The following is a 15,268-nucleotide window of genomic DNA, read 5'->3' on the forward strand; positions in this document are numbered from 1 at the left end:
TACACCGAAGGGGTGAGATTCTTAGAGTGACAGTTCAGAGACAGGAGAGTAGGGCAGATGGACACACCTGCTACTAATGGTAAGGCTTGGCTGCAACTGCCCAGCCCTGGGAAAGCCTTTCTCTGCAGAGCACTTGATCCCATGGAAACCTGGCAGCAAGAGCTTTAAAAGGAAAGGGAGAGGGAAATGAAAGCGAGAGGGCTGTGTCAGGGAGCTGCTCGGTTTTAACAAACGAGGCCATTCCCACGGCACAACGCTTCTCTCTGTTATCAGGAGACCATGTTGAGATTACCCTGAATTCACCTAAACTGGTGCTGACTCTTCATGAGGTTCCCAGTGATTCCTGAATCTCATGATGGCCAGAAGCCGGTCTCCCCATGGCCATGGCACTCTGAGAGGATGTTTGGTGACTGGACCTTGTGTTTTGTAGTTGTTTCCACTGTCTCCACCTCTTAGATTTAGTCCTCTTGCTAGGCCATAGGGTGTGCCAGTGCAGTAAAGTCCAGGGCACCTTGGCCTAGGTGCTAACTCCTTCAAAGTTTCTGCTTTGTTTCCACAGCTGCATGTTTCCAGCCTGTGCTGTGCATGCTGGGTGGGAGAGGGCGACTTGAATGCAATAACTACACCTAGCACGTTTGGCAAGACTCTTTCTTTACCACCATGAAGGAAACCACACTTAAAAATGTGTCCCCTTATGTATCCTCTGGGCGTTGCATATAGTTCTGTCATCAAAGGTAAGAATGATTTTAACCCCAGTGCCTGGTACAGAGTAAGTGCTCAGTAATGTCAGTTAGCTATTATTACAGCTATTACCACAGCCTCTAAAAATAAATATTCGGCTGGGCACAGTGTCTTATGCCTGGAATCCTAGCACTTTAGGAGGCCGAAGCAGGAGGATAGCTTGACCCCAGGAGTTTGAGACCAGCCTGGGCAATATGGCGAGACCTTGTCTTTACAAAAAGAAATTTTTTTAATTAGCTGGGCCTGGTGGCACTTGCCTATAGTCTCAACTGCTTGGGAGAGGAAGACAGAAGTTCAAGAAGCCCAGGAGTTCAAGGTTACAGTAAGCCATGATCACACCATTCCAGCCTGGGCAACAGAGGGAGACCTTGTCTCGAAAAAAAAAAAAAAAAAAAAAGCCTGGATGCAGTGGCTCACTATTTTTGAAAAGTAAAATAAAATAAAATAAATTTTAAAAAGAAAAGCACAAGGCCAGGCGCAGTGGCTCATGCCTGTAATCCCAGCACTTTGGGAGCCTGAGGCAGGTGGATCACGAGGTCAGGAGTTTGAGCCCAGCCTGGCCAAGATGGTGAAACCCCATCTCTACTAAAAATACAAAAATTAGCCGGGTGTGGTAGCAGATGCCTGTAATCTCAGCTACTCAGGAGGCTGAGGCAGGGAACTGCTTGAACCCGGGAGGTGGAGGTTGCAGTGAGCTGAGATTTCGCCACTGCACTCCAGCCTGGGTGACAGGGTGAGACTCCGTCTCAAAAAAAAAGAAAATTACAAAGCTGCCATCCTTGGAAAGCAGTCTAGGGGGATAGTAGTGTCTTCTCTGGGTGTCAAGCAGGCTAAGTCCTGGGCCTCAAACCCTCTGTCTCAACTTTCATTCAATAAATATTTATTGAGTACCCAATATGGGACATTCACTATAGGTGGTGAACTGGGAATACAACAGTGAGCCAGAAGCACTTAGTCCCTGCTCCCATACAGCAGGATGTGTCAGTGCAGTGGCACTATTGTACATTTGAGACTGTAATCCCAAAATGCCTGTAATCCCAGCATTTTGGGAGGCCAAAGCAGGCAGATTGCTTGAGCCCAGGAGTTCAAGACCAACCTCGGTAACATAGTGAGACCTTGTCTCTACTAAAAATTTAAAAAGTTAGCCAGGTATGGTGGCATGCACCTGTAGTCCCAGCTACTTAGGAGGATGAGATGGGAGGATTGCTTGAGCCCAGGAGGTAAAGGCTACAGTGAGCTGTGATCATGCCACTACACTATAGCCTGGGTGGCAGAGCAGGAACACTTAACCATCTCATAGATAACTAGATTAGTCTTCTTCTAGGGATCTAAAGAGCAAAGCGAGAAAGTGAACATAAAAGCAGTTTGAAAAGTAAGTGACAGAAGCATGAAAAGTATCGTTTTTAAATTAGTTCTTACTTGGATTCCATTGACGAGCACAAAACAGTAATCTGGTTCAGGATAGAAATATAAACATTAGACCGGGCACAGTGGCTCACACCTGTAATCACAGCACCTTGGGAGGCCAAGGCAGGTGGATCACCAGGTCAGGAGTTCGAGACCAGCCTGGCCAACATAGCGAAACCCCATCCTACCAAAAATATAAAAAATTAGCCAGGTGTGGTGGCACGCACCTGTAATCCCAGCTACTTGGAAGGCTGAGGCAGGAGAATTGCTCGAACCCAGGAGGTTTAAGTTGCAGTGAGCTGAGAAATTGCACCACTGCGCTCCAGCCTGGGCAACAGAGCAAGAATCCAAAAGAAGAAAGAAAGAAAAAGAAGAAAGAAAAGAAAGAAAGAAAGAGAGAAAGAAAGAAAGAAAGAAGAAAGAAAGAGAGAGAGAGAAAGAAAGAAAAGAAAGAAAGAGAGAAAGAAAGAAAGAAAGAAAGAAGAAAGAAAGAAAGAAAGAAAAGAAGAAAGAAAGACTGAGAGAGAGAGAGAAAGAAAGAAAGAAAGACTGAGAGAGAGAGAGAGAAAGAGAGAAAGAAAGAGAGAGAGAGAAAGAGAGAAAGAAAGACTGAGAAAGAGAAAGAGAAAGAAAGAGAGAGAGAGAAAGAAAGAAAGAAAGACAGACAGACATTAGGCCAGTTGTGGTGGCTCATGCCTGTAATCCCAACGCTTTGGGAGGCCAAGGCAGATGGATCACTTGAGTCAGGAGTTCGAGACCAGCCTGGCCAACATGGTGAAACCCTGTCTCTACTGAAAATACAAAAATTAGCCAGGCATGGTGGCACATGCCTGTAGTCCCAGCTACTCAGGAGGCAGAGGTGAGAGAATCTCTTGAGCCCAGGAGACAGAGGTTGCAGTGAGCCAAGATCGCACCACTGCACTCTAGCTTGGGCAACAAAGCGAGACTCCATCTCAAAAAAAAAAAAAGAAAGAAAGAAAGAAAAAAGAAATATAAACATTAATCATTAGAAGACTTTAGTTGAATTATGGCATTCTGTTGTTAAAATTCGTCCATTACCCACCACTTCTGTTGACTTTGTCAACATGGTAATAAATTGAGGCTCATGATGGTAACTTTAAAGTTACAGGATCCTAAAATGTCTTCTGAATTATTAAAAAGTGTGTGTGTGTGTTCAGTGCCATGAACAGTGAAGTTAACTATGTACTTATCTTTTCAAATAAGGGATCCAGTAATGACTCTCAAGATGATCCTTCTAACCAGAGTGTTTGCTTGCCTGAAATGCGATATTCCCTCACAGATGAGCTCTCCAGACCCCAGGAGAAAGAATAACTGATCGAAACTCATGTACTTGGTTGGTAGCTGTCAGAATGTCAGAATAAGAGTGCAGGTCTTCTGATTCTTCTTTTTTTTTTTTTTTGAGACGGAGTTTCGCCCTTGTCGCCCAGGCTGGAGTCCAGTGGCGTGATATTGGCTCACTGCAACCTCCGCCTCCTGGGTTCAAGCGATTCTCCTGCCTCGACCTCCCAAGTAGCTGGGATTACAGGTGCCCACCACCACGCCCGGCTCATTTTTGTATTTTTAGTAGAGACAGGGTTTTGCCATGTTGGCCAGGCTAGTCTTGAACTCCTGGCCTCAAGTGATCTGCCCGCCTCAGTCTCCCAAAGGTCTTTTGATTCTTACACAGTGCTTCTTCCTGCAGTGTAGCACGCCTTCTCACATAGAGGATGCTTGTAAAGAGCATGGACTGTAGAGTCAGAAAGATCCAAACCCCAAGAACAGCTCCACCACTCAGTGGCAAGGTGATCCCAGCTTCGGCCTCTGCTTCCTGAACTTCTTCAGGTGTAAGATAGAGTTAATACTTATATCTTTGCTCAATAAATGTTAGCCGCTCTTATTATAACAGAGGGCTTGCTGTACATGCAGTCATTATACTTTACAGTTTAAAATAGAAAGACCAAGAGCGAATCCCTTCCCAGCCCATTCCAATCCCAGTTCCAGGTCCCTTCATCCATGCAGGATGGTCACCTTTCCTTGGGGACAGCTTGCTTCTTTTCATCACCCCTAATCAACCATTCTATCCTTTTCTTCAGTCCTTGTTGTCATTTTTATATTTCTTTTATTATTCGAGTTAGCCTTATTATTATTATTATTCAAATTATTATTTTTTCTTTAATTCATTTGTGTAGAAATGAAATGTTGGAATACGGACTGAGCTTGTAGTTAATAAACAGATGTTGATATAGCTGTGAAAATGGAAACAGAGGCAATCTATGAATAAATACACTTTTTCCATGAACTCAACCCCAGGACACAGTGGACATTGTCCCTCAAAGCTTTTTTTTCCCTCAGTATGGCATGAGAAAAAGAGAGCCAGTAATTCAGGCTGTATCTGCATGAACAGAGTTCACTTAGATGCTAGCCAAGAATGCTAAAAGTGCTAATAAATGGCTAAACCAATAAGCAACAAAGATATTCTGAACCCAAGTTACTATCATGGCTGAATTCCACTCTGCTCCACTGGCTAGGAACAAGAGTAAAGCATCAAACCCTGGAAAACAGTCTCTATGTGGTCAACCACAGCACTAGCTACACACCACTGATATGCTCAGAAGTCACTTCAGATAGATGCTGCATTTGAAAAGTTTCAAGGTTCTGTTCTCTCCTCTCCTTCCCAAGGGAAGGAGACGGCTCCATTGAAGTTGAGGTGGTGGAGAAGGCATTCAGTGAAAACCCTGTGTTTCTCTACAGGTGGTGACTTTCGATGCAGGGGGAGTAAGTGGCCACAGCAATCACATTGCTCTGTATGCAGCTGTGAGGTATGATTCTCTGGGTGATGGATGTGGGGGAGGGTTTGTTTATTTGATTAGGGCTCATGGTTTAAAGTCTAAAGCACTTTCCCACTTGTTATCTGAGCCCATGAAACTCACTGCTGGCTTATCATCTAGCCCTTTCTGGCTATGTTGCTCACTGCATCTCACCATGTCCTCTCTCTGAGAAATCTCTCTCAAGTCCTAGTATGAATGCTCATCTCCTAAACAGCTGAATTCTTTTTTATACACTGAATACTGCAAATGGGGTAATTGACTTTATTCATCTCTTTTCTGTGGCCACAGGAAGGTCGAGGGCCAAATTTGCAAGCCCTGTGGCACTGGACAAGACTTTAAGGAATGAGTGCTGTCAATCACTGTGCCTCCACCTTCACCATCTTCTTCCCCTTACTCTCACTTCCATCATGTGTTTTATACAACTCTCAAATCTTTCTTGGAGAAGGAGGATATACATACATAATATGAAATGTGTTTGTTCTTCACAGTCACCTGATTTTACTGATATTTATTTACATTTTACCAATAAAAAGAAAATGCAAGCTCAAAGGTATTGAGTGACATAGAGTCATACAAACATAGATGTGTTTCCTGTCCCCTAGCAAAGTGCTTTTCCTGGGCCCCTGATCAGTGGTGTGGCAGGCCTGTCCCAGCTACTGAGGAAGGAAAGGAGCAACTTGAAGGGAAGGACTTATTTGATAACCTTCTTCTAAACATGCATAACACTGAGACTGAAGCAATGCCATATGTAAAGTTGGAAATGACCTCACCAACCATTAAGTCCAACAACTGGGAAGTGGTTTGCCCAGCACTACAAGGTTAAACTATGGCAAAGGCAGAATTCAGGAATCCTAGTTCTCCATTCATTATTCTGCCAAATGTATGTGAAGACCAATCCAAACTGAAGACCCTCCTTGTCCTTAAATTTTACATCACTTGGTGGAAGATGCTAGAGTTTTACCCACATACTCTTTCCAGGCAGATTTCCCTGTTTCCTTGACTGTGGAATGAGGGGAGGCTAGACTGTTCTCCCTGTAAAGACTATTCAGTTCCTGGTCCAGCCAGCGGCCACAGCTTTAGAGGAGACGTGCTCCTAGTCGCATTAGGTCCCTTCAGATTCAGGAAAGAAACATTCCCTGGTTACAGTCTGAAATACAAATTTTTTTGATGACATATGGAAAAATGAGGCAGCCCCAGAGTGGTCTTTCCAACCACATGGTTACTCTGAGGCCTTGAGCTTCCAAGACTAGTATGGACAGCAAGCCCCATGGAGAACTGGAAAAATGGTCCCACCTCATTCTGGATGCACACTGAGCCTGGTGATTTCTCACTGAGAATTTACACTGCACCAGAGAAACGATCAGGTCAGGTCTATTGCAAACAAAGAGTACCTCAACAGGCAGGGGGCTGGGGCACTTGAGATTGAGTCACCTGGTCCCATTCCTGGTCCAGTCACCAATGAAGTGGAGAAAGTAGAGAAGGAGTCATTCTAGGCGGAGAAAGAACCCAAGGGGACAACTCTGTGTAGATAGAACTGCCTGGGGCCATTTTCCTCAGAAGAGGCTGGAGCGCCACAGGCTCTCAGCACGAATGTAGGCCACTGTGCTTCAGATAAAACAATTCATGGACATGCCACCAATCTACTAAAACCTTTTTCCCCACAGTCATCTCTTGCCTGCTAAATTCATTAGACTCACCTTAGTCCTCAGCCATCTTGAACTTTCTGTGGCATCTGGCCCTGCCTGTCCCTCACTGCAATGCTTCTTTGGCTTATATAGCACCAGCTTGCCCCTCCTCACTCTGGCCTTTCTGGCTACTTCTCATTCTCTTCCTGGCTTCCCTCCCACCAGTGCCCCCTTGGTCCCCCTGTCCCCAGGGCTCGCTCCCCAGGCCTCCTCAGCACAGCTTCCCCTGTGGCTTTAAGGGATATAAGCTCTATTTCCAGACAGGTGCCTCTAGCTCACTGCTTTCCCCGGATGTCAGAATATCCACAGGGCTTTGCCCAGAGTACAGAACAAGCCACTTCATTCTCAGGATCCCAGAAAGTTTTTTCAGTCTTTTCTTTTCTTTCTTTCTTTTTTTTTTTTTTTTTTTTTTTGAGACAGAGTCTCACTCTGTCACCCAGGCTGGAGTGCAGTGGCGCGATCTCGGCTCACTGCAGCCTCTGCCTCCTGCCTCAGCCTCCCGAGTAGCTGGGAACTAGCATGACACCACGCCCGGCTAATTTTTGTATTTTTATTAGAGACGGAGTTTCACCATATTGGCCAGGCTGGTGTCGAACTCCTGACCTCGTGATCCGCCTGCCTCGGCTTTCCAAAGTGCTGGGTTTACAGGCGTGAGCCACCGCGCCTGGCTCCTTTTTCAGGTTTTTCTACCTCTCAGGCTCTGCCAGGCAGTCAGTTCCATGAGTTTGTCAATTCTCTCTCAACTTCTCTTCTTTAACCCCTGCTCCCAAGAGTCTCTGTTCATATGTGTGTCTGTGTGTTGCCAGGGCTACCTTCCTAATCCTTCTCTGCCCCCAGCTTTCTAAACAACAAAGTGGGGAAGAAACTTGGAGCTCATTGCAGTTGACACTCCCCTCCTCTTAAGGTGGTGAGCACAGAATGACCTTCACTGTCAGAAGGTAGGCATAGGGAAGCTCAGAAAGGAGAAAGGAAATATCAGGGAAGAGCTATCAGTTAGCATTGTAAGATATTCCCCCATCATACTCACATTACAATTTCAGAGAAAAACTATGAAGAGTCCAGCACAGTTACCTTCATTCTCTAATGGGCAAAGCTTGGACCAGGGTACTTCACAAACCACAGACCAGCCTCTGGATTGGCTGTCCCTGGCTCAGGTGCCCATCCTGGTCCCTTCAGCTGTTGCCAGAGGTATGGGATCCTGGAAATCTATACAGTGATTTATGCAAAAGAAACCACCTGGAAACTCACGTGGAGGGGACCATGGGCATGGCAGCCTTTCCTCTGAAGGCCCCTCCTGTTACCTACAAAGGAAATGATTCTTACTCCTCTCACTCTTGTCCTTTCCCTCCTCCAGGGCCCTGCACTCAGAAGGGAAGTTACCTAAAGGTAAGGCTTATTCCTTGTGCAAAGGGCCACAAGATACTGTTCCTCTGAGAAACTTATGAGAGGGAAATTTGCAAATCCACAGAGAGCTGCCCTCAGCCGAGCAGAGGCAGCGGTTGGGGAGGCTGCCACACTCTTCCTGACTCACCTCAGGGTACCTGGCAGGTTGTATCTACTAGCAAGTGCCTGCCTGCAGGGCCACCTCTGGATGAGTGGGGAGGCCAGGTTTGCCCCTCACCTGTCTAGCTTTTTCACAGGGTGGATGTTTTACACCTCTGGTGTTCTTCCAGTCTGATCGCAATCCCGTCCCCCAACCAATTAGGCAGGTTGTAAATGACTGCTGGGTGCTTGATGAACCAGTCTGCCTGAGTTAGGCACTCTTCCTAACCCACATAAAGTATTTGACCCCACCTGACCATTTACTGCATGACCCCCATGCTTAGCCTCTCTGGACCAGTTTCTGGTCCTCACCGGAGCAATACGAAGATTCAATGAATGAAAACATAAGTAGTTTGTGCCCTTTCTATGTGGGATGACTGAAAGGAGCTTACCAAGCCATGATGTCTTTGGAACATGACTATAGTTTGTTTGATTCTTGTATCAATCCTGTGAGACAGGCAGGTCTCACACTAACAACAGCAATTTACAGATTAGAAAACTGAGACTCACAGTGGTTAAGGGACTTTGCCAAGTCTGTCGATTCTTGACTGACAGAGCTGGAACCAGGTCTCTAACCTCCCAATACAGTAATTCCTGTCTCCTTTACCTTTCCTTTGGCTTTGAGGTAACCAGATCTCAACCTCTAGCAAACAACCTTTTTCTGGTAGGGCACACGGCAGGGTAGAGGGTAGCCAGCCAGGTCTTCTATGGCCCTTTTACTCATTCTAGCTGCAAGAATGATGGGCACAGGGCAGCTTTAGTGCCACAGAAACACCTGGCAATGCTGTGGCCACTGTCCTGCCCTGCCCTGAGCCACAGGGTAGAGGGAGGACACTCGGGAAAATCTGGCTGGAGGCCTCAAAGCTTATCACTTCTCCATGTCTCCTCTCCAACCAGGGTGCTCTGTGCTCACGCTTCAGTCTGTGAATGTGCTGCGCAAGTACATCTCCCTTCTGGATCTGCCCTTGTCTCTGCTTCATACTCAGGATGTCCTCTTCGTGCTCAACAGCAAAGAAGTGGCACAGGCCAAGGTGAGGATTGTAAATTCCTGGACGCCCCAACTCAGATCTCTGCCCCAGACCCCCTGTCTCCTCAAAGCCCCACCTCTGCAGAAGCCCTAACTGAAGGCCTTCCACAATGGTTCAGCACCTGTCCCTGAGAATTAGGGCTAGGCCAGCTAGATCTTGGGAGGCATAGATTTTTCAATGACTTTAGCCTTTTTTTCTAATTATAAAAATAATATATGCTTTTTCTAAAAGTAAATAACACATGCTTATTGCAGAAAATCTTGAAAAACATAAAAGCATCCAAAAGAAAATAAAAATAAGAACAATTACCTGCAGTCCCACAATCACAGGTAATCCTTGTTAACATGTTGGGCTACATCTTTCTACTCTTTTTTTTTTTTTTGAGACGGAGTTTTGCTCTTGTCACCCAAGCTGGAGTGCAGTGGTGCAATCTCAGCTCACTGCAACCTCCGCCTCCCCGGTTCAAGTGATTCTCCTGCCTCAGCCTCCTGAGTAGCTGGGATTACAGGCATCCGCCACCACACTTGGCTAATTTTTTGTATTTTTAGTAGAGCTGGGGTTTCATCATGTTGGCCAGGCTTGTCTCGACCTCCTGACCTCAGGTAATCCACCCACCTTGACCTCCCAAAGTGCAGGGATTACAGACATGAGCCACTGTGCCCAACCCTACTCTTTATATATATATAATGTGTATGTGTATACACATTTCAAATGGGATCACACAGTGCCTATTTAAAACCAGCTTTGGCCAGGTGCAGTGGCTCATGCCTGTAATCATAGCACTTTGGGAGGCTGAGGCGGGCAGATCACGAGGTCAGGGGTTCAAGACCAGCCCGGCCAACATGTTGAAACCCCATCTCTACTAAAGCTACAAAAATTAGCCAGGCGTGGTGGCACGCACCTGTAGTTCCAGCTACTTGGGAGACTGAGGCAGAAGAATCGCATGAACCTGGGAGGCGGAGGTTGCTGAACCCGGTGAGCTGAGATCACGCCACTGTACTCCAGCCTGGGTGACAGAGAGGATTCTGTCTCAAAAAAAAAAACAACAAAAAACCTGCTTTAACAATATGTTAATGGGCTGGGCACAGTGGCTAATGCCTGTAATCCCAGTACTTTGGGAGACTGGGGTGGGTGGACTGCTTGCTGGGCAACAGAGCAAAATCCCATCTCTACAGAAAAATTAGCCAGGCATGGTGGCACATGCCGGTTGTCCCAGCTACTCAGGAAGCTGAGGCAGGAGGATCACTTGAGCCCAGGAGGTCAAGGTTGCAACGAACCCTGATCGTACCACTGTACTCCAGCCTGAGCAGCAGAGCCAGACCCTAGCCAAAAAAAAAAAAAAAAAAAAAAAATCAAAACTATTTATTATGAACATTTTCTCCTATTTCATTTAGTATTCAAATACCAGTGGCTGCCAATTACGCCACTATATGTATGTACCATAAGATATATCATGAATCCCTTACTGTTAGACATTTTGATTTGCCACTTTATCACTGTTATACATGGAGCGATGCTCCCAGCTTGAGTTTAAGAAGAATTCAGACCTGCCGGGAGCCTCTGTAAAGAGCCTAGGGGAGGCCAGATGCGGTGGCTCACGCCTGTAATCCTAGCACTTTGGGAGGCTGAGACAGGCGGATTGTCTGGGCTCAGGGGTTTGAGACCAGCCAGGGCAACACGGCGAAACCCCGTCTCTACTAAAATACAAAGAAGTAGCTGGGCGTGGTGGCGGGCACCTGTAGTCCCAGCTACTCAGGAGGCTGAGGCAGGAGAATGGCTTGAACCCGGGAGGCGGAGGTTGCATTGAGCCAAGATCGTGCCACTGCACTCCAGCCTGGGTGACAGAGCGAGACTCCGTCTCCAAAAAAAAAAAAAAAAAGAGCCCAGGGGCAGACTGCAAGAAGCCTACATGCAGGGTGAGGAAGGGCTAGGCCAGCTCAGGTTATCCTAGGGAAAACTCTTAGCTGTCCATGAAACAGGTGACTGAGTGCCATCAGAGTTAGGGAGAGAGTGGGCTGAGGAGAATTATTCCTCAGTTTGTCTCCAGGTGCATCCCCCTGTAGACTTAAACCCCCCACAGAGAGATGGGTAGCACAACGGGTGAAAGAACCAAGTCGGGGATTGTGGCTCGTGCCTGTAGTCTCAGCTGCTTGGGAGGTTGGGGTGGGAGGATGGCTTGAGCCCAGGAGTTTGTGTCTGCCCTGGGCAACACAGCTTTATTAGGAAGAAGGGAAGGGGAAGGGGAAAGGGAAGGGAGAGAGAGGAAGGAAGGGAGAAAGAGAGAGAGAGAAGGAGAGAGTGAGAGGAAGGAAGGCAGGAAGGCAGGAAGGCAGGAAGGCAGGAAGGAAGGAAGGAAGGAAGGAAGGAGAGGGAGGGAGGGGAGGGGAGGGAGGGAGGGGAGGGGAGGGAGGGAGGCAGGGGAAGGGAAGGAAAGGGAAGGAAGAGAGAGAGGAAAGAAGGAAGAAAGAAAGAGGGGAGGGAGAGAAAAGGAGAGAGGAAGGAAGGGAGGGAGGGAAGGAAAGAAGGAAGGGAGGGAAGGAGGGAAGGAAGGAAGGAAACAAGGGAGGGAGGGAGAGAGAGAGAGAAAAGAAAAGAAGGAAGGAAGGAAGGAAGGAAGGGAGGAAGGAAGGAAAATCTAAGAGAATAGAAACTCAGGATAATGATTTTGGTTTTGGGGGTTTTTTGTTTAGCTTTATTTTCTAAATTTTCTTTGAGATGAGGTCTTCCTCTGCCGCCCAGGCTGGAGTGCAGTGGCACAATCTTGGCTCATTGCAACCTCCACCTCCCAGGTTCAAGCAATTCTTCTGTCTCAGCCTCTCCAGTAACTGAGACTACAGGTTCATGCCACCACGCCCAGCTAATTTTTGTATTTTTAATAGAGACGGGAGTTCACCATATTGGTCAGGCTGGTCTCGAACTCCTGACTGCAGGTGATCTACCCACCTCGGCCTCCCAAAGTGCTGGCATTACAGGCATGAGCCACTGTGCCCAGCCATTTTTTTTTTTTTTTTTTTTTTTTTTTTTTTGAGACAGAGTCTTGCTCTGTCGCCCAGGCTGGAGTGCAATGGCACGATCTCAGCTCACAACAACCTCTGCCTCCCAGGTGCAAGCAATTCTCCAGCCTCAGCCTCTCGAGTAATTGGGAGTACAGGCACATGCCACCACGCTTAGCTAATTTTTGTATTTTTAGTAGAGGCAGGGTTTCACCATGTTGGCCAGGTTGGTCTTGAACTCCTGACTTCAGATGATCTGCTCTCCTCCTCTGCTTCCCAAAATGCTGGGATTACAGGCGTGAACCGCTGCGCCAGGCCTTTTTTTTTTTTAGATGTAGTTTCGCTCTTGTTGCCCAGGCTGGAGTGCAATGGTGCGATCTCGGATCACTGCACCCTCCACCTCCTGGGTTCAAGTGATTTTTCTGCATCACACTCCAGAGTAGCTGGGATTACAGGCATGTGCCACCATGCCCAGCTAATTTTGTATTTTTAGTAGACACGGGGTTTCACCATGTTGGTCAGGCTGGTCTTGAATTTCTGACCTCAGGTGATCCACCCACCTTGGCCTTCCATAGTGCTGGGATTACAGGCGTGAGCCACCATGCCCGGCCCATATTTTCTAAATTTTCTACAGTAAACCTTTGTACCTAGTAAGAGGCACTTTGCTAGGTACTGAGAATGCAGTGTTGAGCACATATTAATTATCTTGTTTCTTCAATAGTGCATTAGTTTCTGTACTTTATTATTTCTGTCCTACTTCATTTATGGTTTTATTCTTTTCCTTCCTTCCTTCCTTCCTTCCTTCCTTCCTTCCTTCCTTCCTTCCTTCCTCCCTCCCTCCCTCCACCTTCCTTCCTTCCTTTCTTTCTTTCTTTTCTTTTCTGTTCTTTCTTTCTTTTTACTGTTATTTTATATATTTTTTTTGAGACGGAGTTTCGCTCTTATTGCCCAGGCTGGAGTACAATTGTGCAATCTCGGCTGACCTCAACCTTCACCTCTCGGGTTTAAGCGATTCTCCTGCCTCAGCCTCCCAAGTAGCTGGGATCACAGGCACACGCCACCACGCCTGACTAATTTTGTATTTTTAATACAGACGGGGTTTCTCCATGTTGGTCAGGCTGGTCTTGAACTCCCAGCCTCAGGTGATCGCCCACCTCAGCCTCCCAAAGTGCTGGGATTACAGGTGTGAGCCATAGCACCCAGCCTATTTATTTATTTTTTATTTTTATTTTTTGAGACAGAGTCTTGCTCTGTCGCCCAGGCTGGAGTGCAGTGGAGCGATCTCGGCTCACCACAACCTCCACCTCCTGGGTTGAAGCAATTCTCCTGTCTCAGTCTCCTGAGTAGCTAGGACTACAGGGGCCTGCCACTGCGCCTGGCTAATTTTTGTATTTTTAGTAGAGACTGGGTTTCACCATGTTTGGCCAGGCTGGTCTTGAACTTCTGGCCTCAAGTGATCTACCCGGCTTGGCCTCCCAAAGTGCTGGGATTACAGGCGTGAGCCACTGCACCCAGCCTGTTCTTCTTTAAATCTCTTTAACTTGAAAGGTTAGCTTTGTTTTCATTTTCAATCTTTAAAAAAAAAACTTTAATACTATTAATTTTCCTTGAAGTGTTTCTTTAGCTACACATGATAAGTTTTGATATGTAGTTCTCCTATTGTCATTTAATTATAAGTAATTTATAGTCTCCATTGTGAGTTCCCCTTTGTTCTTTGAGGGTATAGTTTACAGTTACAAACGTGTGTGTCCATCTTCATTATTTGTAGTTCTATATTTATTAATGTACCTACTCACTAAAATGCATTTGTGACTCCAAAGTCAGTGCTCGAAGTGCTTTTGTGGTCATTCGTGGACACTCGCAGAGGGGTGAAACGTGAGTCACCAGATGCACATATGCATGTTCCCAGCTGTTTCAGCTCTCCTACTGTAAAAAAATACCTTTTTGTGTATATTTAATGCCCCATTTTTCTCATTTTTGCGGTTTTTGTTGATTTTGCTGTTTAAAATAGCCTCTAAGGATGATGCTGAAGTGCTGTCTTGCATTCCTAAGCACAAGAGGCTGTAATGTGCCTTATGTGGGTTTGATCACAAGCATGAGTTACAGTGCCATTGGCCATGAGTTCAGTGCTAATGAATCAACAACATACATTTCATATGGAGTTTTTAAACAGAAATATACATAAAACAAGGTAATATATTGACTGATTGATGAAAATATTGTGGCCAAAGGCTTGGAGGAACCCAACCTTGTATTTCCACTAGAAACAATGGTTCAGTATTCACTAATTCAGTGTTTTCAGTGACTTTATAGAACTACCACAAATGAGAATGGCATGGCTGTGTGTGTATATGTGGTCTTTTTTTTTTTTTTCTTTGAGACGGAGTTTTACTCTTGGTGCCCATGCTGGAGTGCAATGGTGCAATCTTGGCTCACTGCAACCTCCACCTCCCAGGTTCAAGCAATTCTCCTGCCTCAGCCTCCCAGTTAGCTGGGATTACAGGCAGGTGCCACCACGCCTGGCTAATTTTGTATTTTTTAGTAGAGACGGGGTTTCGCCATGTTAGTCAGGCTGGTCTCGAACCCCTGACCTCAGGTGATCCTCCCACCTCGGCCTCCCAAAGTGGTGGGATTACGGGCGTGGGCCACTGCGCCCTGCCGTGTATGTGGTCTTTTTATTGTTAATTTATAATTTAATTCCTTTGTGGTCAGTGAATGGTTTTCATAACACTGATTTTTTTTTTCTTTTTTTTTTGAGGCAGAGCCTCACTCTGTCGCTCAGGCTGGAGTGTAGTGGTAAGATCTCAGCTCACTGAAACCTCTGCCTCCTGGGTTCAAGTGATTCTCCTGCCTCAGCCTCCTGAGTAGCTGAGATTACAGACAGGCCGGCACCACCAAGCCTGGCTAGTTTTTTTTATATTTTCAGTAGAGATGGGGTTTCACTATGTTGGCCAGGCTAGTCTTGAACTCCTGACCTGGTGATCCGCACAACTCAGCCTCCCAAAGTGATGGGATTACAAACATGAGCCACCGTGCCCTGCCCA

At 46.4% G+C, this 15,268-nt stretch overlaps 1 protein-coding gene across 5 annotated transcripts in view; it reads left to right on the forward strand.

The window, feature by feature from the left end:
* PIGL (phosphatidylinositol glycan anchor biosynthesis class L) overlaps positions 1 to 15,268 on the forward strand; it is a 127,215-nt gene that overhangs the window by 82,928 nt on the left and 29,019 nt on the right. For 4 of the 5 annotated variants that reach the window (XM_063629397.1, XM_063629396.1, XM_055258866.2 and 1 more), the window contains 3 exons: positions 4,900 to 4,967; positions 8,016 to 8,047; positions 9,101 to 9,234. In XM_063629397.1, the coding sequence (XP_063485467.1) occupies positions 4,900 to 4,967; positions 8,016 to 8,047; positions 9,101 to 9,234 (234 nt within the window). The remainder of the gene's footprint in view (positions 1 to 4,899; positions 4,968 to 8,015; positions 8,048 to 9,100; positions 9,235 to 15,268) is intronic. The other variant, XM_055258868.2, reaches the window with a different exon arrangement.

Source organism: Symphalangus syndactylus, chromosome 20 (genome assembly GCF_028878055.3).
Source record: "Symphalangus syndactylus isolate Jambi chromosome 20, NHGRI_mSymSyn1-v2.1_pri, whole genome shotgun sequence".
In the NCBI taxonomy this organism is placed as follows: domain Eukaryota; kingdom Metazoa; phylum Chordata; class Mammalia; order Primates; family Hylobatidae; genus Symphalangus; species Symphalangus syndactylus.